The sequence below is a fragment of the Schistocerca nitens genome, chromosome 1 (assembly GCF_023898315.1).
Source record: "Schistocerca nitens isolate TAMUIC-IGC-003100 chromosome 1, iqSchNite1.1, whole genome shotgun sequence".
Taxonomy (NCBI): Eukaryota; Metazoa; Arthropoda; class Insecta; order Orthoptera; family Acrididae; genus Schistocerca; species Schistocerca nitens.
The window spans coordinates 152523775-152549331 of NC_064614.1; the positions used below are offsets into that span (position 1 = coordinate 152523775).

At 41.2% G+C, this 25557-nt stretch overlaps 1 protein-coding gene across 4 annotated transcripts in view; it reads right to left on the reverse strand.

Moving 5' to 3' along the window:
- Positions 1 to 8552: 8552 nt before the first annotated feature.
- The window catches only part of LOC126243824 (caspase-1-like), a 233608-nt gene continuing 216603 nt past the window's right edge, over positions 8553 to 25557 (reverse strand). For 2 of the 4 annotated variants that reach the window (XM_049948193.1, XM_049948191.1), the window contains exon 7: positions 8556 to 10599. In XM_049948193.1, the coding sequence (XP_049804150.1) occupies positions 10370 to 10599 (230 nt within the window). In that variant the 3' untranslated portion in view covers positions 8556 to 10369. Of the gene's footprint in view, positions 10600 to 25557 lie in introns of all 4 variants that reach the window. The other 2 variants (XM_049948194.1, XM_049948190.1) reach the window with 2 other exon arrangements.

A 25557-nucleotide genomic window follows, 5' to 3' on the forward strand; every position in this document is an offset into this window, starting at 1 on the left:
TTTGCTAAATAACTTTGAATACGATTAACACAGGCAGCGAAATAAAATTGTACTTGGATAAAAATATCCTGAAATATGTAGTAATGTAATTTATTTGGCTGCCGAAGACATTGCGTATCAGGATGCGATGAGAGTACAATTGTGTTTTCCTTTATGCAGTCAGCGATATCATCGTTCTCTGTGTATTGAAGGCAGCTTTATACTAAACTGATACAATTTAAAAAGGTGCTTGAAGTAATACCAAAGAGAGTATCGTTTTTTGCGTTAAATTTTGCAGTTAGGTGAGCCATAACTAGACAAGAAGGAAACTTACGAGAACAAACAAACTTTGATTTAGTAATAAAATCAGTGAATCATATGTTATGGTAATATTAGCAGTCTTATCACCGAGGAACGCTTACTGAATACTGCACTAGGTAACTACACATTGTTACCTATTTATAAAAGAAGGCACTCGTATTCACTAGATTATAATAACTTAAGTTTGAAGTCATTTATTGAGTACGAGTAGCTGTAGAGAATGATTCCCTTCGTTAAGTTTCTAAGCATAGCTTCTAACACAGAATAGAGTATACAGAAATGAAAGCCGAGTAAACATGAAGCGATAGCTGTTTACTACTATTACTTGAAATGGACATCCTTGCGAAACGGAACTAATCCAAACTTACCCGAAAGGAAACGCTAATGGAACAAGGTGTGATAAATGTTAAGTTGCAAACTTATCAGATGGTAAATGGAAATGTCGTGTGGCTAGGGCCTCCCGTCGGGTAGACCGTTCGCCTGGTGCAGGTCTTTCGATTTGACGCCACTTCGGCGACCTGCGCGTCGATGGGGATGAAATGATGATGATTAGGACAACACAACACCCAGTCCCTGAGCGGAGAAAATCTCCGACCCAGCCGGGAATCGAACCCGGGCCCTTAGGATTGGCAGTCTGTCACGCTGAACACTCAGCTACCGGGGCGTACATCAGATGGTGCAAATGGCTCTGAGCACTATAGGACTTAACATCCGAGGTCATCAGTCCCCTAGAACTTAGAACTACTTAAACCTATCTAATCTAAGGACATCAGACACACCTACCCCCGAGGCGGGATTCGAACCTGCGACCGTAGCGGTTGTGCGTTTCCAGAATGAAGCGCCTAGAACCGCTCGGCCACACAGGCCGGCAAAAACTTATCAGATAAGCTTTTAAATTAATTACTGTTCAAATGTGCAAGCTGTAAACTGCCTCTGCTTTCAGATTCAGATGACAGTGAAACTACTTTGGTTTGTAAATATTGGTTCTTTACTTGCAGCGTTTTTATTTTACTCATCAATTTTTTTTCTTTTCTGGAACCGAACTAATACATCAGCTCCGCTTCCAAGAGAAACAGCTGTTGTGGAACACCCTACAGGAGTTTCAAGGTATGCTTCAGTGCTAGAATTTTCATTCATTCTTTTAAGTGGAAAGTAGAATAAAGAAATTACTTTAAATGAAGCTAGTAAGTTGATTAAAATCTTATTGTTGTTGTGGTCTTCAGTTCTGAGACTGGTTTGATGCAGCTTTCCATGCTACTCTATCCTGTGCAAGCTTCTTCATCTCCCAGTACTTACTGCAACCTACATCCTTCTGAATCTGCTTAGTGCATTCATCTCTTGGTCTCCCTCTGCGATTTTTACCCTCCACGCTGCCCTCAAATACTACGTAAATTGGTGATCCTTTGATGCCTCAGAACATGTCCTACCAACCGATCCCTTCTACTAGTCAACTTGACCCACAAACTTCTCTTCTCCCCAATCGTATTCAATACCTTCTCATTAGTTATATGATCTACCCATCTAATCTTCAGCATTATTTTGTAGCACCACATTTCGAAAGCTTCTATTCTCTTCTTGTCCAAACTATTTATCGTCCATGTTTCATTTCCATACATGGCTACATTTCATACAAATACTTTCAGAAACGACTTCCTGACACTTAAATCTATACTCGATGTTAACAAATTTCTCTTCTTCAGAAACGCTTTCCTTGCCATTGCCAGTCTACATTTTATATCCTCTCTACTTCAACCATCATCAGTTATTTTGCTCCCTAAATAGCAAAACTCCTTTACTACCTTAAGTGTCTCATTTCCTAATCTAATTCCCTCAGCATCACCCGACTTAATTTGACTACATTCCATTATCCTCGTTTTGCTTTTGTTGATGTTCATTTTATATCCGCCTTTCAAGACACTGTCCATTCCATTTAACTGCTCTTCCAGAATGTTTGCTGTCTCTGACAGAATTACAATGTCATCGGCGAACCTCAAAGTTTTTATTTCTTCCCCATGGATATTAATACCTACTCCGAATTTTTCTTTTGTTTCCTTTACTGCTTGCTCAATATGCAGATTGAATAACATCGGGGAGAGACTACAACCCTATCTCACTCCCTTCCCAACCACTGCATCTCTTTCACGCCCCTCGACTCTTATAACTGCCATCTGCTTTCTGTACAAATTGTAAATAGCCTTTCGCTCCCTATATTTTACTCCTGCCACCTTTAGAATTTGAAAGAGAGTATTCCAGTCAACATTGTCAAAAGCTCTCTCTACGTGTACAACAGCTAGAAACGTAGGTTTGCCTTTCCTTAATCTATTTTCTAAGATAAGTCGTAGGGTCAGTATTGCCTCACGTCTTCAAACATTTCTACGCAATCCAAACCGATATCGCCGAGGTTGGCTTCTACCAGTTTTTCCATTTGTCTGAAAAGAATTCGCGTTAGTATTTTGCAGCTATGACTTATTAAACTGATAGTTCGGTAATTTTCACATCTGTCAACACCTGCTTTCTTTGGGATTAGAATTATTATGTTCTTCTTCAAGTCTGAGGGTATTTCGCTTGTCTCATACCTCTTGCTCACCAGATGGTAGAGTTTTGTCAGGACTGGCTCTCCCAAGGCCGTCAGTAGTTCTAATGGAATGTTGTCTACTCCCTTGGCCTTGTTTCGACTGAAGTCTGTCAAACTCTTCACGCAGTATCATATATCCCATTTCATCTTCATCTACATCCTCTTCCATTTCCATAATATTGTCCTCAAGTACATCGCCCTTGTATAGACCCTCTGTATATTCCTTCCACCTTTCTGCTTTCCCTTCTTTGCTTAGAACTGGGTTTCCATCTGAGCTCTTGATATTCATTCAAGTGGTTCTCTTTTCTCCAAAGGTCTCTTTAATTTTCTTGTAGGCAGTATCTATCTTATCCCTAGAGAGATAAGCCTCTACATCCTTACATTTGTCCTCTAACCATCCCTACTTAGCCATTTTGCACTTAATTGTAATGTAATTTACACAAATGTTTTAAATTAGGCGCATATCTATAAGTTCACTCTAACATATTACTAATATGAATCACATTTGTTTAGTAAATGACGTTTGATGAGTGTCGTACAGAAACTTTTGTCCAACTTTGCCCTATATGTGTTTAGCATTTCCAGTATATAAATGTTGGTGTAGAATGTCTTTCCCTTTATCATCTTCTTCCAGCAATAAGTACTACAATAAATCACGATCACCAGGTTCAGAAAAGTGCATTTATTTCCACAAACTGTTCACGACTGTTTTTACGTTACGTATGACCCCAGAAAGTGTAAAACATCAGCTGTAAAGTAATGAAAGTATCCAATTTTACATACGAAATTCTCGTGTACAGCTTACAACTGCCTCCTGATAAATTATCTGCAATTACAAAGTTTTGTTTGCCTTTCCTTTTCGTGCCTTTTCTGAAAGTATTAATAAATACGATATATTAAATATTATTTCTGTTTATCTGGCTTACGAGTTGTGTTACCACAAATGGCTCACCCCTCGCCCGAGCCACGCCACAAATGCTGCTTTCCTTTAAACGCCTGGCCATCTTGCGTTCCGACATCTGTCCCTTTTATTTTTGGCCCAGCCCTTCATATACCATAAATGTCGACGAAATGAGAGACGACGAGAAAGCGCGGTCCCCTTGTAAGTTGCAGTCTATTGGTGCTTCGCGCGCACAGGCAGCTCGCTCAAAGGAAATACTCTGACTTCTGTTTTCTCTACACTGAGTGAGCCTGGCCTTCCTGCACACCTCAAATACAATTAAGAATCGTTAGCTACATTACGTATACAGCAAGGTGCACTTACCATGAACCAAATGTAAAGCAGCCAGCGACCACATCTTTAACTGCAGACCTTTCAACTTTTGTGTTACAGTGTACTTGGAGATTGTCACAGTAACTATCACGATAACGAAAAAATAGACGCTTCATCATCAAGTTGTGATATGAGACTGTAAGACATGAAAGAAAGACATTTTATGTGCCAATTATTTTCCTCAGGATAGAATGAGATATACACTACTGGCCATTAAAATTGCTACACCACGAAGATGACGTGTTACAGACGCGAAATTTAACCGACAGGAAGAAGATGCTGTGATATGCAAATGATTAGCTTTTCAGAGCATTCACACAAGGTTGGAGCCGGTGGCGATACCTACAACGTGCCAACATGAGGAAAGTTTCCAACCGGTTTCTCATACACAAACAGCAGTTGACCGGCATTGCCGGCGTTGATGGCTCGTGTAAGGAGGAGAAATGCGAACCATCACGTTTCCGACTTTGAAAATGGTCGGATTGTAGCCTATTGTGGATGCGGTTTATCGTATCGCGACATTGCTGCTCGCGTTGGTCTAGATCCAATGACTGTTAGCAGAATATGGAATCGGTGGGTTCAGGAGGGTAATATGAAACGCCGTGCTGGATCCCAATGGCCTCGTATCACAGGCATCTCATCCGCATGGCTGTAACAGATCGTGCAGCCACGTCTCGATCCCCGAGTCAACAGATGGGGATGTTTGCAAGACAACACCCATCTGCACGAACAGTTCGACGTCGTTTGCTGCAGCATGGACTATCAGCTCGGAGACCATGGTTGCGGTAACCCTTGACGCTGCATCACAGACAGGAGCGCCTGCGATGGTGTACCCAACGACGAACCTGGGTGCACGAATGGCAAAAGTCATTTTTTCGGATGAATCCAGGTTATGTTTACAACATCATGATGGTCGCATCCGCGCTTGGCGACATCGCGGTGAACGCACATTGGAAGCGTGTATTCGTCATCGCCTTACTGGCGTATCACTCTGCGTGATGGTATAGGGTGCCATTGTTTACACGTCTCGGTGACCTCTTGTTCGCATTGACGGCACTTTGAACAGTGGACGTTACATTTCAGATGTGTTTAGACCCGTGGCTCTACCTTTCATTCGATCCCTGCGAAACACTACATTTCAGCAGCATAATGCACGACCGCATATTCGACTGCTGCCCTGGCCAGCACATTCTGCAGATCTCTTACCAACTGAAAACGTCTGGTCAATGGTGGCCGAGCAACTGGCTCGTCACAATACGCCAGTCACTACTCTTGATGAACTGTGGTACCGTGTTGAAGCTGCATGGGCAGCTGTACCTGTACATGCCATCCAAGCTCTGTTTGACTCAATGCCCAGGCGTATCAAGGCCGTTATTACGGCCAGAGGTGATTGTTCTGGGTACTATTTCTCAGGATCTATACACCCAAATTGCGTGAAAATGTAATCACATGTCAGTTCTAGTATAATATATTTGTCGAATGAATACTCGTTTATCATCTGCATTTTTTCTTGGTGTAGCAATTTTAATGGCCAGTAGTGTATTATACACAGAAATGAAGAAGACGCAAGTCGTTTTTAATTTATTATAGGAAAAGCAGAAACTCTACTGAAAAACTAACCACAGGAATTGATGCAGCTTTGCTTCATTTACATTCAGTTTAATGAGTTTTTATTGCTTGTAGCAAGAAAATCGGAAAGCTCATTTTTCTCATGTAGGCTACCGCTATCACTCACTTGTTGGGAATCGCTTTTTACTTTCCTGTGCTGTCTTTTCTCTTACTGCTCCCCATTATGTTGAATCCTGCCTAGTCGTCGAATATGCGGGGTCTAGGAAACCTGCTTTCCTGGATCGCTAGACACACAGTTCAATCAAATCGTATTAATAGGAATACCCGTTTATCATCTGAATTTCTTCTTGGTGTAGCAATTTTAATGGCCAGTAGTGTATTATACACAGAAATGAAGAAGACGCAAGTCGTTTTTAATTCATTATAGGAAAAAGAGAAACTGTACTGAAAAACTAATCACAGGAATTGCAGCTTTGCTTCATTTACATACAGTTTAATGAGTTTTTATTTCTTACAGCAAGAAAATCGGAAAGCTCCTTTTTCTCGTGTAGGCTACCGCTATCAGCCACTTGTTGGGAATCGCTTTTTACTTTCCTGTGCGGTCTTTTCTCTTACTACTGTCCATTATGTTGAATCCTGCCTAGTCGTCGAATATGAGGTGTCTAGGAAACCTGTTTTCTCGGATCGCTAGACACACAATTCAATCGAATCGAATTAATGGGTTTTATTACGAAAAGTGATTGACAATACTTAACTTTGCATTAAACAGATGCGTCACAAGCGAAAGGCGACAGGCAAAATAAATTGTCTCTTCAGTATATGCAATTCTTGGGTCGCTGGTCTTGAAGCGCCTAATGTTGATGCTGCACTAGAGAGGCCGCGATCAGCCGGGCGGGGCGCTTATGTCCTCTTCGCATAGAGGCCGTTGCTGTCGCGTTGTCGTCCTGGAGAGGGCTCCGTCAACGTGCTGTTGGTTGACGTCGTCTTCACAGCCCCCTGTGCTCTGACGCTCCCGACTGGCATGTCGGCGCTTGACTTTACGCCGTAACACATTATGTGTTTCTAACTTTTACAGTGCACGAAACAACTGTTTACTTGAAGGCTAACCCAGCAGGTAACATGCACAATAAATAAAATAAGCAAAACGTATCAGCTGTTTACTCGGTTTCAATACGACAGACATTGCCCAGATGCACTAAATTTTGGCGCGTGGGTTTCAGTTGAGTTTTCATACTGTACCGTCTCTATTCTGTGCTTTTTGTTTTAGACTGAAGTAAAGACATCGCTCGGTGGGCGAAGTTGGTTGTTTGTGAAATAAGTGTATTTATGACACTCTAAAAATATAGTATAAAGGAGTGCATACTTAGAATGTAAACTACACGCTTATAAGATAATATAAACTAGTTTCATTTTGCACGAGCCATGTTTAAAACTAGCCGACACACCCGAAACTGGTTTGTTCTGAACAGTTTAAACAATAATCGGATAGTGATACCTAAACAAAGTAGACACGTTCATCAGTCTAGTGTCAACCAATGCTATGTATTTGTGCTGGGATGTGGGGTCCCAGTGCAGTCGAGCAGAGCCAATGATCTGCGAAACGTCGGAAACAGAGTAGTTAGTCAACCCCTAGTGAGCCTTCATTGTTGAATTACTTACGCATTTATCGGCACCTAGAAGGTATCCGACGACTTCCTTATATTAAAAGTATAACTATTGACTAATCCCACCTGTCATTTCACAGTATGTTCACCATTTGAAGTAGAAAGGAAGGCATCTTATGGTTTTCATGACACATAATTTTATATTTATGTGACTTCACAACAATCAACCAAAATCGCTTAACTCATGTAGAGAAAGTTTATATGATTAGCTCGTTTCTCTTAATGAAGATCACTAAAGATTTTAACTTTAATTTTCACATTCATCTATTCATATTACTTAATGGTACAAAAAATTATTCTCTGAGGGGCAAAAAACAAAAAAAAGAGCAAGGCACTGAATATCCTGTGATTATCTTGATTAAGATTATCTGATGTTTCTCTCTTCAGAAATACTGTTCACTCTTGTTCACATCAGTATCTAAATGGACTATTATGGCTGAGAAGCCAAGCAGCAATACTTTGTCTTGACAATTCTGACACCAGTTCCTATCTATTACTATTTATTATGTCATAAGTTTTTTCTGTGAACATCAGTTAAGAATTACCTTTAGTTGCATGTATTATGTATAACATACCCCAGCAATAAGTATTGAAATGGGTTTACATAACCGAAATATGACATCGAAAATATTATTGTTGGAATGTATCAGTTGGCTCTAACAATATATAAATTTGTAAATTTAAAAGTTTTGTATAAATAAATACATTATATGCTGATATTCTAACAAAAACCTATTGAACAACACAGAAGATGTGCACTTATCTATACAAATTAAGAGAAAAGTGTGGCTGAATGCTTAAATATAAGAGCAAGAGGGAAGAGGCTGCCATGTGTGTCCTTAATGAAGACAAAAGAATTATTGGAATCTAAATTTTCCATGACAACGGATGGAATTAGAAATTTAATAGTTTTTCATAAAAGCGAAGATGAAAATATTAGCTATCCTGCAAGGTTTAATAGCCAAAACTGTGTCTAAAACAACGGAATGTACTCATCGAAAAAATCACACAATTTTAAAAAGCTTTTGCATTTAAAACAAAAATTCCTTACCGGTATGAAAGCACAATGTTATACAGCTTTTTTTCCAAAGTTAAAAAATAATCATAGCAACAGAGGCGTAGGCAAATATAATGAACAAAGCTGTAGAGAAATGAGTAAACTATATTATTTATTTACTGTACAACCCATCAGAAAAAAATATGCACTAATTCTTTTCTTAAGAGACCACAAACTTTGGTGTCAAATCCATACACACGCAATCAAAATTTAGATTTTTATAATGTAAAAATATCAGCGAATTAACTCAAGTTCACTAAAATAATTTTTTATTAACATTACTGTAAAAATCTAGTGTTTTCATTTGTTTGTTGAACATCTACCAAGACCCAGCACAGTGCCTTGTTGAGATAGATCGAAAATATTAATTATTTCACACAATCTAAGTACACGTTCTTAGTACAAATTAATAAATTAGTAACAAAATTCGCAAATATGGGTAATATAAATTGATAACTAATATAATCCTGTATTAGAGGATTTGCTAAGATTTAGCACATTAAAACATGCAGTGGATTTATGTCATATATTATGAAGGAAATCGGTGATGCTAAAGAAGAAACCACAGAATAACATAGTAATTCTCATATGCAAAACATGTCTATGGGAAAAGTGATAGATGTTCATCAGACCTCTACTAAAGGTGCAGTCCTTTTTACTCAAGGCAGAAAATCCAAATCATTGCTACTGAATGCTTTCCCCAATTAGTATATTAGCCCCAATGCCCGATTCTGCGGTGTTTTCCAAGAAACTTCAATGATGAGCAACGGATATTAGCATATATGACACTGCCGTATTGTTTTGATGTATGCAGCAAGAAAATATTGGCATATAATTACCATCAGCTGAGAAAGTATTTAAAGTAACATATCGATGTTTCATTTGTCATGCATCTTGTTTGGGAATTAAAAACGGTGGATTTCAATTAAAGTAAGACATGTGAATATATTTATTTCTGATAAACCTGGTTTCATCTATCACAAACTGGAAAAACAATGCTCCAAGCTCAATACAGACATGTAAAGTATAGAATTCGTCTTAATAAATGGCAGCTCTCATTTGGAAAACTAAAACTTCTGCGTGTGGATTTCATTGATAATAGCACCACCTAGGAGGAAACACAGACCCCCACATAATGCCCACTATATGTGTGAACACATTTGTTAATTTTTAACTTTTTTACGTTATTCACAAAAAGGAGAGTCTAAGCATTTGAGATGTATTGTTATAAAAGGATGCTGAAAAACTTGCTGAGTGATGGGATAATGAATGACGAGGTTGTCAGTAGGTCAGTAGGATAGCAGAGGAAAAGAATGTGTGGAAAACACTAACAGCAATAAGGAATATGACGTGAAATTTGTTGAGATATCGGAAAATAGCTTGTAAGGTACTGGATGGAACTGCAGACATAAAAAATTGTAAATAGGAAGATATACATTAAATAATAGAGCACAACGGAGGTACATGCTACTCTGAGATAAAGAGATTTACTTAGGAGAGGAAATCGATATGGGAAACATAAAATTAGTCAGAAGCGAGATGATGCAAAACTAAAGCAGAGTTAAACATCTCACAAAGTACGTTCCTCTATAAATAGTCATCCTACAGATATCTTTAAATAATAAATAAGTATCTTGTAAATCATTTTAGTCTATATTGTTATACTGTATCATACACATGGTTCGTAAAAAATTGAGTTACATAAGAAACTTAAAAAATTAAATAAACTGAATTAAGTAAAAAACTGAAAAATTAGATAAATTGTAGTGTCTTAAGTTCCACAGAAGGAGCTAAATTCAATCAGAAATAGCAAGTAATCTATCAAACAGTGTGAGATATTTGACGATGATTTTGCGGAGACTGTCCTCCGTGATATGACAGACTCCATCTGTTGCGGCGAGTCGAGGGCAGTGACGGCTAGGATGGCCACCCTACCGGAAGCGGAGGCGCCGCGTCAGAGACGACGTGAAGGATGGAGCCTGCACCATGCCCTGCAGGCGTGGCTCCGACTTGTTCTTGACACGGAACTCCTGACCCACTACGCGATTCACTTCAGTGAGCAACGACATGAGGTCCATGGTTTTGCCGTGCTCTTTCAGATGGGAGCATAGTGTCTGTACGTACCATGAGCCGTTTTTTGTGTTGAGGTAGGAGTACAAACCTGCAACATCATAAAAATACCTTTTTGTGAAACCACATACTTCTGTTCTAAGTGAAACATTTACCCAAAAAGCTCTAGAAAAGGGTAAGACGAGTCGAAAACATACATTAACTAGTGAACCCGGCATTGCTGCGCAACTGCTGAATATGTTTTGGAATTGCATATACAGGATGTCCGAAAAGACTTTCACTGATTACATAAATTGATAACTCAGGCTAGACGTAAGATACAAATATGAAACTTGTGTTGAATTGTTTACAACTATCAAAGTTTTTTTCTGTTTTAGGTTCGCAGTACGTAAGTAGTGGATGAGGTGCAGTGCTCAAGAAGCCATGTTAACCAATCAGGAGAAGGCACAGAGTGTCCTGTGGTACCATGAGACAAGATCACCAACCACAGTGCAGAGACACTCCCACAAACATTTGGAAGGAATCCACCTGATGTCAAGAGTATTAAAGCCTGGTATGAGAAGTTCAAGAACACAGGATCGGTTGCTCACCTTCCGAGGTCTGGTCGACCAAGAACCTCAGCAGACAGGGTGGAAGCTGTAAGGCAGTCTTTTCTGCGAAGTCCGAAGAAATCGGTGCGCAGGGCCTCACGTGAATTACAGATACCAAAAAACTCTCACCATGACATTTTACACAAACGTTTATTGGTTTGTTGGGTTTGTGGGAACAGACCAAACTGCGAGGTCATCTGTCTCGTCGGATCAGGGAAGGACGGGGAAGGAAGTCGGCCGTGCCCTTTCAGATGAACCATCCCGGCATTTACCTGGAGCGATTTAGGGAAATCACGGAAAACCTAAATCAGGATGGCCGGACGCGGGATTGAACCGTCGTCCTCCCGAATGCGAGTCCAGTGTGCTAACCACTGCGCCACCTCGCTCGGTCACAAACGTTTATTGTTTCGTGCATACAAAGTGCAAATCGTTCAGACCTTGTTGCCCAATGACAGTACACGTCGATATGACTTTGCGGTCGAAATGCTATCACGTATTGAGGACGATGATGGTTATCTCAGAAGAATTGCCTTTTCCGACGTAGCGACCTTTTTTGTCAGTGGAGTAGTGAATCGCCATAATGTGCGCATTTGGGGTTCACAACCTCCTGGCGAGGTCATGGAGTGCACGAGAGGCAGTCCAAAGGTGAATGTTTGGTGTGCGCTATCGCATGATTGAATTATCGGACCATTCTTCTTCGCTGAGGCTACCATCACATTTGCAGTGTATCTAGACATGTTGCAACTGTATGCTGTTCCTCAGCTGCTTCACTATCACCCCGATGTCTTGTTTCAGCAAGACGGTGCACCGCCTAATTGGGGTTTGAACGTCCGTGCCTATCTCGATATGACCTTTCCTGGGCGATGGATTGGTCGTGATGGGCCAACGGTTTGGCCTCCACGCTCTCCTGACATAACCCCATTAGACTTCTTTTTATGGGGTTATGTCAAGGACGAGGTCTACAGAACACATGTACCAGATCTTGAAACCCTGCGCGCAACGGATAACCACAGTCGTTGAATCGATCCCTCCAGTGATGTTGGCTAATGTGTGGACGGAAATTGAATATCTCCTAGATGTGCTACGTGCTACCAAGAGTGCTCATGTGGAAGTTTACTGATGTGTGAAAAAAAATTTGATAGTTTGTAAACAATTAGACACCAGTTTCACATTTGTATCTTACTTCTAGCCTGAGTTTTCAATTTATGCAATCAGGGAAACACAGCCTAAAATTTACAGCCTAAAATTTCAGCCTAAAATTTCTTGCGCCCCTTCTCTCTGCTCATTTTGTCACCCTTACCTCACTCTCCGTATACCTCACCCCCCTTCCCTTCCCCGTCTTCCTGTGAGTAATCTCCTCCCCCCTCCCTCTGTATCCAACTCCTCTTCCCTCTTTCCAGTGCCCACTTTAGTCTGAATATTCAGTAGAGTATCGTGTAAAAATTTGAAGTAAATCGGTCAAGAACTTTTCGAGATTTGTGGTAACTACGCTTGCCCCTTATGTATTATATACATACGTATAAATTAAATGTTTTACAAAAATATGTAGCCTATGTCCGTCCGAACGTTCATAAGAGCGTCGTGTAAAATTTTTTAGTAGATCGGTCTAGAACTCCTAGAGATTTGCGATACCAATTTTTCCTCTACATAAAAAAATGGTTCAGATGGCTCCAAGCACTATGGGACTTAACATCTGAGGTCATCAGTCCCATAGACTTAGAACTACTTAAACCTAACTAACCTAAGGACATCACACACATTCATGCAAAAGGCAGGATTCGAACCTGCGACCGTAGCTGCAATGCGGTTCCGAACTGCAGCGCCTAGAACTGCGCGCCCACCGCGGCCGTCTTTCCCCTACATATATCACACACACACACACACACACACACACACACACACACACACACACACACACATATATATATATATATATATATATATATATATATATATATATATATATATATAAAATAAAAACACATAAACTATCAGTTTCATAACTCACGGCTGCAAAATACTAACACGAATCATTTACAGAGGAATGGAAAAACTCCTGGAAGCCGACCTCGGGCAAGATCAGTTTGGATTCCGGAGAAATGCAGAAACAAAAATGGTTCAAATGGCTCTGAGCACTATGGGACTTAACATCTATGGTCATCAGCCCCCTAGAACTACTTAAACCTAACTAACCTAAGGACAGCACACAACACCCATCCATCAAGAGGCAGAGAAAATCCCTGACCCCGCCGGGAATCGAACCCGGGAACCCGGACGTGGGGAGCGAGAACGCTACCGCACGACCACGAGATGCGGGCAAATGCAGAAACACACAAGACACTTTTTGACCCTAAGACTTCTCACACAAGATAGGTCAAGGAAAGGCAAACCTACGTTTATAGCATTTGCAAACTTACAGAAACCTTTTGATAATGTTGACTGGAATGCTCTCTCAAATTTAAAAGGTGACAGGTGTAAAATACAGAGAGCAAAAGGCTATTTACAATTTGTACAGAAACAGATGGCAGTTATAAGAGTCGAGGGACATGAAACGGAAGCAGTGGTTGAGAAGGGAGTGAGAGAGGATTGTAGCCTACCCCTGCTATAATTCAATCTGAATATCGAGTAAGCAGTTAAGGAAATGAAAGAAAAATTTCATTAGGAATTAAAGTCCACGGAGAAGAAATAAAATCTTTGAGATTTGCCGATGACAATGCAATTTTGGCAGAGACAGTAAAGGACGTGGAAGAGAGGTTGAACGGAAAGGACACTGTCTTGAAAGGAGGATATAAGATGAACATCAACAAAAGGAAAACGAGGATAATGGAATGTAGTCAAATTAAATCGGGTGATGCTGAGGGAATTAGATTAGGAAATGAGACATTTAAAGTAGTCACTGAGGGAATAGAGTCTTTCGAAATGTGGTGCTGCAGAATAATGCTGAAGATTAGATGGATAGATCTCGTAACTAACGAGGAGGTAATAGAATTGGGGAGAAAAGGAATTTGTGGCACAACTTGATTAGAAGAAGGGATCGATTGGTAGGACATCAAAGGATCACCAAGTTAGCACTGGAGGGCAGCGTGGAGGGTAAGCATCGTAGAGGAAGACCAAGAGACGAATACACTAAGCAGATTCAGAAGTAGTTAGAGATGAAGAAGTTTGCACAGGATAGAGTAGCATGGAGAGCTGCATGAAACCAATCTCTGGACTGCAGACCACAACGACAACATTTTAATGAGAAGTCGCAAAGTGGCTGTGAGGCTTTTGTGTACACACGAGTATAATGTACAGAGTGGTTATGATTAAACTTACGCTACTATGCTGTCTGGGTACCCAGCTGTGCGCCACAGGATTTGCGTTATTGGTAGTGTTAGTATCATGTCTTGCCGTTAGGAGCCGGTACTGGCGCTGCGCCGTAGGATTGAAGCAAAAGCATCAGTGTGCATTACATAGGTGTGGACAAGGTCAGAATGGCTTTACTCGGAAAGCTGTTTTATCAAAACAATAGCAACAGTGCTGCTGCTCTTCGCCACTATCGACGCATTTAAGAAATACGGAGAGGTCCTCTTTCCGCACCAGAGTTGAAGAACATGATTCGCTGATCCATTTAACTGGCGATTTGGGAATTGCTCCTGGGTGAGGCCGACAGCCGACTGCACCACAGATGGTTGAAGAAGTTACTATTGCCTTGGCGGAGAATGCCAGAGGCGATGCGCGAACTTCAAAAAGAGCACGAGTTGTGTCACGACACGTGAACATTCCACGCTCCCCCGATCGAAAAGAGCTGAGAACAACTGTGAAATTTTATCCAATTGAACTCTGCATTACTCACCAATGCGTGCCCAACAACTTGTGCCATCTGACGCAGGCACTGACGAGGGAACCTCCCCATGACACCCCTCTCAGATTTAGTTATAAGTTGGCACAGTGGATAGGCCTTGAAAAACTGAACGCAGATCAATAGAGAAAACAGGAAGAAGTTGTGTGGAACTATGAAAAAAATAAGCAAAATATACAAACTGAGTAGTCCATGTGCAAGATAGGCAACATCAGGGCAGTGTGACGTAAGGAGTGCCGTGGTCCCGTGGTTAGCATGAGTAGCTGCGGTACGAGAGATTCTTGGTTCAAGTCTTCCCTCTAGTCTAAATTTTACTTTCTTTATTTTCGCTAAGTTATGAACTGTCGTTCGTTCATTGACGTCTCTGTTCACTGTAATAAGTTTAGTGTCTGTGTTTTGCGACCGCACCGCAAAACCGTGCGATTAGTAGACGAAAGGACGTGCCTCTCCAATGGGAACCGAAAACATTTGATCGCAAGGTCATAGGTCAACCGATTCCTCCACAGGAAAACACGTCTGATATATTCTATACGACACTGGTGACGGCATGTGCGTCATATGACAGGAATATGTTGTCGACCCACCTAACTTGTACACTTGGCGAATGGGTAAAAAGATTCTTCTACCTTGCCCGACTTAGGTTTTCTCGTGGATGTGATAATCACTCCCAAAAAACTGATGAAAACATAAGAGTTTTTCACATAAACTGCAACAAATGAATGCAACAGTTTCACAGTCGAACAGTTTTCTCTGTGCTCTGTCAAAACATGTTTTTAACGTTTTCAAATTTTTCCGTGTGTAGACCGTCAAATCCTGCATATGTCCAAGCAAATCTGAACGTGACCTGGAATTTTCGAGAGCGAAGTTGATTATGTGTGAGTGCTTGAACTTTGATAATTGTCTGAAAATAAAAAAAATAAACTTTTAACTCGAGGAAAGACTTGAACCAAGGACTTCTCAGTCTGCAGTTGCTCACGCTAACCACCGGACCACGGTGGTCCTAAACTCATATTATCCTTGATGTTGCTTATGTTGCGCATGGACTACTCAGTTTGTATATTTTGCTTATTTTTTTCGTAGTTCCACACAACTTCTTCCTATTTTCTCGATTGATGTGTGTTCAGTTTTTCAAGGCCTATCCACTGTGCGAACTTATAACTAAATCTGAGGGGGGTGCGATGGGGAGGTTCCCTTGTGAGTATAATTTTCTCTTACGTTTCTTGCAGGGGTTGATGACGTATGGCCTGGAACATTTTGTGGAGTGATGAAGCACGCTTCAAGGTCATTGGGCAATGAACACTCACAATTGTCGCATTTATGGATTGTCAAGGCCAGCTAACGTTCCTGAGGGCCCCGCGCATAGTGAGCGCGTCATTGTGTGGTGTTACTTCACGCCATAGTTTATGATTGGTCCATTTTCCTTTGAGGAACTCGGAACCTAAGGACCAAGGTTATGCAGCGTCATCGGCACCGTTACTGTGATTTGTTTCGCCAACATGTAATCCCTGCTCTACATGAGGCCGCTGCTTTGGACACAGCCGTTTTGACGCACGATGGAGGATGGTCTCGCATTGCTCGTGAGGTCACTCGGTTACTCGTGTAACACATTTGGAGAAAATGAATCATTGGCAGATCCTTCCGAACCGCGTGGCCACCAAGGGCACAAGATTTAAGCCGCTGTGACTGCTGTCTGTGGAATTACCTGAAGGATAGGGTTTAGCCGGCCGCGGTAGTCTCGCGGTTCTAGGCGCACAGTCCGGAACCGCGTGACAGCTACGGTCGCAGGTTCGAATCCTGCCTCGGGCATGGATGTGTGTGATGTCCTTAGGTTAGTTAGGTTTAAGTAGTTCTAAGTTCTAGGGGACTGATGACCGCAGATGTTAAGTCCCATAGTGCTCAGAGCCATTTGAACCATTTGAAGGATAGGGTTCATCAGCTGGACACTAGCACACGTTCGAGGTTAAAGATAAGCATAGCAAGGGAGGTAGACAGCATCCCACCTGAGCAATAGAGCAATCTTTAGTGCGGTTGTAGGCTGTCGTGGACGCAGATGGTCGTCACCATGAACAACGTTTGTAACATGGAACGTAAACATGTCACGTGTTACCGTCTCATGTTATTTCTCTTCCAGATGTCGTTATACAAGTTTCTACGAAGTTTCACTGTCCTACGATCATTCATTTGTCATGGGGGCCCTCTCAAGTGGGGTGTTAATTATAACCATCGTGAATGTAATTGTCTTTATGATTGAATGGTAGCTATTTTGTAAACAGTCAACTTGAATAAGCAGGCATCAGGTCGTATAAGACCTAAAAAGGACAGAAAGGTCTTTTCTAGTAGTCGTTTGTTTGCAGTCTTTTATAGTGATTGGCTGTTGAGTTGGATTGTGTAGTCAGAGAGCCGCGAGGATCGAGTTAGCGTTCGTTGGACACGGAATATTTCTTGTGACCGTGAGTTGAACACTACAAAATATCTTGGGACAGAATAATCTCGTGAGAGAAAGTTCTGAAAATTTAAATTGTGACGGGACTTAGAAATATTTGTATGGCTTTCAGTAACATTTTGGTGCGACTGCGCAAATTTTAACACTGATCAGTGGAAGGCAGCTTATAACTATAATAGTTCGTTGCATGTGTTATTTATTGTAGCGTCACTAACTTGATAGTTGTTTTATGGCGATACTGATTGAGGTGAACACATTTTAGATTCCCTAGCAACTGTTGGTGATATTTTCGGCCTGCCGCACTTACTGATTTCCTGCCGATTTTTGTCAATGCGCTGTTGTGTGGACTTCCTTCGCGCATGCTAGTGTGTTTCTATGCTCTTCTCATACCACATGTACTACGTTTTGCGCTGCTTAGTGATTTATTGTTCAACTGAATTACCTCATTTAAGACAACCTTCTGCATTTGTGTGCGCATTTACTGAATAAATATTCTTTGAAAATGAACACTAAACTATTTGTTATATGCTTCATTATTATCCTCTTGGATGCGTGCGAGTCAGCTGACTAATTTTTAGTGATTTCGCTTACTCTTTTTACTACAATGGAGTGGTTTATCGAGTGTTTATTTGTTAAAGATTTGGGCTTGAAGCGAGCCATATTAACACAGTTTTAAGTCGTGCATTTACCCACTTCAGTCTGTTGGTAGAGTCGTAACTGAATCGCTTGTCCGATGATGAAGGAATCTTCGTAGCTTCTGTCTCCTTTTAATCGTCAGTCAGTAACACCATTTTTTCTCCTCTATGTACGATACTTCTTTTTAACACTTTCCTCTTTCTCTTCTTCTCGCCGTCAATCAGTAACGCAACTTTCTTCTCCACTACCTACAGTATTTATTTTTTCAGCTCGTCCTCTTTCTCTTCCATAATATGTCCTTATTATTGTATGTGCCGTCAATAAACACAAATTCTTTTTTTCTGCACTATTTATGTCATAGTAATTTACAAATGTTGGATACTATATTAGATGTAATTAATAACATGCTTGTCATAAGAAATATAACTTTTAAAAAAATGTAGCTTGCGTAGTTAGATGTAAGAGAGGGCTACTGCTCCTGATCATGACAAATCAACACAGTGTCCTTTGCCAGCCACTGTTGAGAACAGTGGGTGAAGTCGGCTGCAAATTGTAGCTCATGTCGGTGGGAACGACGGCTGCCACCTGGGTTCAGGCGCCATACTCTGTTGCTACAAGCACCTGGATGCTTTGGTGAAGACAGCTAGCTTCTCTCGCGGGCTGGAAGCAAAACTAGCTAGCGTTTTGCAACAAATTTCCCAGAAAAGATCACGGTCCTTCGGTCTGGAGGCGAAAGGAAGCATTAAAACAGAGAATCAAACGATTCTGTGACGATCTTGGATACGGATTTTTCGGTCTCCAGTATCGGGTGAAGAACTGTAGGCCCCTGTTATATATACAGGATGGTCCATTGATAGTGACCGTGTCAAATATCTCACGAAATAAGCATCAAACGAAAAAACTAAAAAGAACAAAAGTCGTCTAGCTCGAAGGGGTTAAACAGATGGCGCTATGGTTGGCCGGCGAGATGGCGCTGCAGGGGTCGAACGGATATCAACTGCGTTTTTTAAAATAGGAACCCCCATTTTTATTACATATTCGTGTAGTACGTAGAGAAATATGAATGTTTTTGTTGGACCACTTTTTTCGCTTTGTGATAGATGGCGCTGTAATACAATCATATGGCTCACAATTTTAGACGAACCGTTGGTAACAGGTAGTTTTTTTAAATTAAAATACAGAACGTAGGTACGTTTGAACATTTTATTTCGGTTGTTCCAGCTCGAAGGGGTTAAACAGATGGCGCTATGGTTGGCCCGCGAGATGGCGCTGCAGGGGTCGAACGGATATCAACTGCGTTTTTTTAAATAGGAACCCCCATTTTTATTACATATTCGTGTAGTACGTAGAGAAATATGAATGTTTTTGTTGGACCACTTTCTTCGCTTTGTGATAGATGCCGCTGTAATACAATCATATGGCTCACAATTTTAGACGAACCGTTGGTAACAGGTAGGTTTTTTAAATTAAAATACAGAACGTAGGCACGTTTGAACATTTTATTTCGGTTGTTCCAATGTGATACATGTACCTTTGTGAACTTATCATTTCTGAGAACGCATGCTGTTACAGCGTGATTACCTGTAAATACCACATTAATGCAATAAATGCTCAAAATGATGTCCGTCAACCTCAATGCATATGGCAATACGTGTAACGACATTCCTCTCAACAGCGAGTAGTTCGCATTCCGTAATATAGAAAGAAATCCGAGGGCGTCAGATCCGGTAAACGTGCGGGCCATGGTATGGTGCTTCGACGACCAATCCACCTGTCATGAAATATGCTATTCAATACCGCTTCAACCACACGCGAGCTGTGTGTCGGACATCCATCATGTTGGAAGTACATCGCTATTCTGCCATGCATTGAAACATCTTGTAGTAACATCGGTAGAACATTACGTAGGAAATCTGCATACATTGCACCATTTAGATTGCCATCGATAAAATGGGGGCCAATTATCCTTCCTACCATAATGCCGCACCATACATTAAACCGTCAAGGTCGCCGATATTCCACTCGTCGCAGCCATAGTGGATTTTCCGTTGCTCAGTAGTGCATATTATGCCTGTTTACGTTACCGCTATTGGTGAATGACGCTTCGTCGCTAAATAGAACGCGTGCAAAAAATCTGTAATCGTCCCGTAATTTCTCTTGTGCCCCCAGTGGCAGAACTGTACACGACGTTCAAAGTCGTCGCTATGCAATTCCTGGTGCACAGAAATATGGTACGGGTGCAATCGATGTTGATGTAGTATTCTCAACACCGACGTTTTTGAGATTCCCGATTCTCGCGCAATTTGTCTGCTACTGATGTGCGGATTAGTCGCGACAGCAGCTAAAACACCTACTTGGGCATCATTTGTTGCAGGTCGTGGTTGAAGTTTCACATGTGGCTGAACACTTCCTGTTTCCTTAAATAACGTAACTATCCGGCGAACGGTCCGGACACTTGGATGATGTCGTCCAGGATACCGAGCAGTATACATAGCACACGCCCGTTGGGGATTTTGATCACAATAGCCATACATCAACATGATATCGACCTTTTCCGCAACTGATAAGCGGTCTATTTTAACGCGGGTAATGTATCACGAAGCAAATACCGTCCGCACTGACGTGTTACGTGATACCATGTACTTATACGTTTGTGACTATTACAGCGCCATCTATGATAAAGTGAAAGAAATGGTAGAACTAAAACATTCGTATTTCTTTACGTACTACACGAATATGTAATAAAATGGGTTTTTTATTTAAAAAAAACGAAGTTGATAATTGTTTGACCTATGGCAGCGTCATCTAGCGGGCCAACCATAACGTCATCAGGTTTCTCCGTTCAAGGTATGAAAGTTTCGTCGTGAGATATTTGGCCCGGTGACGATCAATGGACCACCATATATATATATATATATATATATATATATATATATATATATATATATATATAGCTATTACAAATGATTGAAGCGATTTCGTAAATTCACTGTAACTCCATTCATTGACATATGGTCACGACACACTACAGATACGTAGAAAAACTCATAAAGTTTTGTTCGGCTGAAGCCGCACTTCAGGTTCCTGTCGCCAGAGCGCTCGAGAGCGCTGTGAGACAAAATGGAGACAGGAGCCGAGAAAGCGTATGTCGTGCTTGAAATGCACTCACATCAGTCAGTCATAACAGTGCAGCGACACTTCAGGACGAAGTTCAACAAAGATCCGCCAACTGCTAACGCCACTCGGCGATGGTATGCGCAGTTTAAAGCGTCTGGATGCCTCTGTAAGGGGAAATCAACGGGTCGGCCTGCAGGGAGCGAAGAAACGGTTGAACGCGTGCGGGCAAGTTTCACGTGTAGCCCGCGGAAGTCGACGAATAAAGCAAGCAGGGAGCTAAACGTACCACAGCCGACGGTTTGGAAAATCTTACGGAAAAGGCTAAAGCAGAAGCCTTACCGTTTACAATTGCTAGAAGCCCTGACACCCGATGACAAAGTCAAACGCTTTGAATTTTCGGCGCGGTTGCAACAGCTCATGGAAGAGGATGCGTTCAGTGCGAAACTTGTTTTCAGTGATGAAGCAACATTTTTTCTTAATGGTGAAGTGAACAGACACAATGTGCCAATATGGGCGGTAGAGAATCCTCACGCATTCGTGCAGCAAATTCGCAATTCACCAAAAGTTAACGTGTTTTGTGCAATCTCACGGTTTAAAGTTTACGACCCCTTTTTCTTCTGCGTAAAAAACGTTACAGGACACGTGTATCTGGACATGCTGGAAAATTGGCTCATGCCACAACTGGAGACCGACAGCGCCGACTTCATCTTTCAACAGCATGGTGCTCCACCGCACTTCCATCATGACGTTCGGCATTTCTTAAACAGGAGATTGGAAAACCGATGGATCGGTCGTGGTGGAGATTATGATCAGCAATTTATGTCATGGCCTCCATGCTCTCCCGACTTAACCCCATGCGATTTCTTTCTGTGGCGTTATGTGAAAGATTCAGTGTTTAAACCTCCTCTACCAAGAAACGTGCCAGAACTGCGAGCTCGCATCAACGATGCTTTCGAACTCATTGATGGGGACATGCTGTGCCGAGTGCTTGATTATCGGCTTGATGTCTGCCGAATCACTAAAGGGGCACATACCGAACATTTGTGAATGCCTAAAAAAACTTTTTGAGTTTTTGTATGTGTGTTCAAAGCATTGTGAAAATATCTCAAATAATAAAGTTATTGTAGAGCTGTGAAATCGCTTCAATCATTTGTAATAACCATATAGCTGAAAACAGTACAACAGAATCTAGTGAAGTTTGTACAGATTCCAAACACTAAATAAATTACAGGAAAATAAGTGTGAAAAATTAATGAATATGATCATCGGATGTTTTTATAGGACCTTCCCCCCCCCCCACCCCCATCCCTCCCTCCCTCTTGCTGAGCAGTAGTAACGTTGGAACTTTTGAGGCAAAACTTGAAGAACGTTCAGCGTAGAATTTCCCTGTCAGTTTATAGTATTAGGGGGAGATTTCAACTTTACAGCTACAGACTTGGAGAATCAAGTGAGTAGGTCAGTATTACAGCATGCTTTATCCTTAAAGTACATTGAAAACATACAGAGGATCAACTCACAAATATTGCATCTTAGATCTCCTGCTCATGAACGGACACGAACTTTCGGATTCAGCGTAGAAGAGGGAGTCAGTGGTCTTAAGGCCGTTATAGCATTAATGACTAAGGGTATAATTAGGAATCTAAAGAAAGGTAAGAAGTGATTTCCACTTAGTAAGTGCAACAACAAACAGATTCAGATTAACTTATCAGTCAGCACGAAACATTCATCACTGAGATTGTTAATATTTACTGCAACTAGAAAAAACGAGCGGGTATCATACAATTCGCCTTAGACAGGTACATGAGCATAGTCGTGAGATATGAGGAAGATCCGCACCCCCTTCAGATTTAGTTATAAGTTGGAACAGTGGATAGGCCTTGAGAAACTGAACACAGATCAGTCGAGAAAACAGGAAGAAGTTGTGTGGAACTATGAAAAAATAAACAATATATACAAACTGCTTCCCTTTCATGTCCCTCGACTCTTATAACTGCCATCTGGTTTCTGCTCAAATTGTAAATAGCCTTTCGCTCCCTGTATTTTCCCCCGGCCACCTTTAGAATTTGAATGAAAGTATTCCAGTCAACATTGTCAAAGGCTTTCTCTAAATCTACAAATGCTAGAAACGTAGGTTTGCCATTGCTTAATCTTTCTTCTAAGATAGGGCATAAGGTCAGTATTGCCTCACCTGTTCCAACATTTCTACGGAATCCAAACTGATCTTCCCCGAGGTCGACTTCTACTACTTTTTCCATTCATCTGTAAAGAATTCGCGTTAGTATTTTGCAGCTGTGACTTATTAAACTGATAGTTCGGTAATTTTCACATATGTCAACACCTGCTTTCTTTGGGATTGGAATTATTATATTCTTCTTGGAGTCTGAGGGTATTTCACCTGTCTCATACATCTTGCTCACCAGATGATAGAGTTTTGTCAAGACTGGCTCTCCCAAGGCCGTCAGTAGTTCTAATGGTATGTTGTCTACTTAGGAGGCCTTGTTTCGACTCAGGTCTTTCAGTGCTCTGTCAAACTCTTCACGCAGTATCGTATCTCCCATTTCATCTTCATCTACATCCTCTTCAATTTCCATAATATTGTCCTCAAGTACATCGTACTTGTATAGACCCTCTATATACTCCTTCCACCTTTCTGCTTTCCCTTCTTTGCTTAGAACTGGGTTTCCATCTGAACTATTGATATTCATACAAGTGGTTCTCTTTTCTCCAAAGGTCTCTTTAATTTTCCTGTAGTCAGTATCTATCTTACCCCTAGTGAGATAGGCCTCTACATCCTTACATTTGTCCTCTAGCCATCCCTGCTTAGCAGTTTTGCACTTCCTGTCGATCTTATTTTTGAGACGTTTGTAATCCTTTTTGCCTGCTTCATTTACTGCATTTTTATATTTTCTCCTTTCATCAATTAAATTCAATATTTCTTCTGTTACCCAAGGATTTCTATTAGCCCTCGTCTTTTTACCTACTTGATCCTCTGCTGCATTCACTACTTCATCCCTCAAAGCTACCCATTCTTCTTCTACTGTATTTCTTTCCCCCATTCCTGTCAATTGTTCCCTTATGCAATCCCTGAAACTCTGTACAACCTCCGGTTCTTTCAGTTTATCCAGGTCCCATCTCCTTAAATTCCCACCTTTTTGCAGTTTCTTCAGTTTTAATCTACAGTTAATAACCAATAGATTGTCGTCAGGGTCCACATCTGCCCCTGGAAATGTCTTACAATTTAAAACCTGGTTCCTAAATCTCTGTCTTACCATTATATAATCTATCTGATACCTTTTAGTATCTCCAGGGTTCTTCCATGTATACAACCTTCTTTCATGATTCCTGAACCAAGTGTTAGCTATGATTGATTTATGCTCTGTGAATAATTCTGCCAGAGGGCTTCCTCTTTCATTTCTTACCCCCAATCGGTATTCACCTACTATATTTCTTTCTCTCCCTTTTCCTACTCTCGAATTCCAGTCACCTATGACTATTAAATTTTCTTCTCCCTTCACTACCTGAATAATTTCTTTTATCTCATCATACATTTCATTAATTTCTTCATCATCTGCAGAGCTAGTTGACGTATAAACTAGTACTACTGTAGTAGGCGTGGGCTTCGTGTCTATCTTGGCCACAATAATGCGTTCATTATGCTGTTTGTAGTAGGTTACCCGTACTCCTATTTTTTTATTCATTATTAAACCTAGTCCTGCATTACCCCTATTTGATTTTGTATTTATAACCCTGTATTCACCTGACCAAAAGTCTTGTTCCTCCTGCCACCGAACTTCACTAATTCCCACTATATCTAACTTTAACCTATCCATTTCCCTTTTTAAATTTTCTAATCTACCTGTCCGATTAAGGGATCTGACATTCCACGCTCAGATCCGTAGAACGCCAGTTTTCTTTTTCATGATAACGACGTCCGCCTGAGTAGTCCCCGCCCGGAAATCCGAATGGGGGACTATTTTACTTCCGGAATATTTTACCGAAGATGACGCCATCATCATTTAACCATACAGTAAAGCTGCATGCCCTCGGGAAAAATTACGGCTGTAGTTTCCCCTTGCTTTCAGCCGTTCGCAGTACCAGCACAGCAAGGCTGTTTTGGTTAGTGTTACAAGGCCAGATCAGTCAATCATCCAGACTGTTTCCCCGGCAACTACTAAAAAGGCTGCTTCCCCTCTTCAGGAACCACACGTTTGTCTGGCCTCTCAACAGATACCCCTCCGTTGTGGTTGCACCTACGGTACGGCCATCTGTATCGCTGAGGCACGCAAGCCTCCCCACCAACGGCAAGGTCCATGCTTCAGGGGTGGGGGGGGGGGGGGGGATGTATATATATCATACAATATCATGCAGAATATTTGATAATTTTTGTAACGTGGTTTATGTTCAAGATGTCTAAAAAGATGT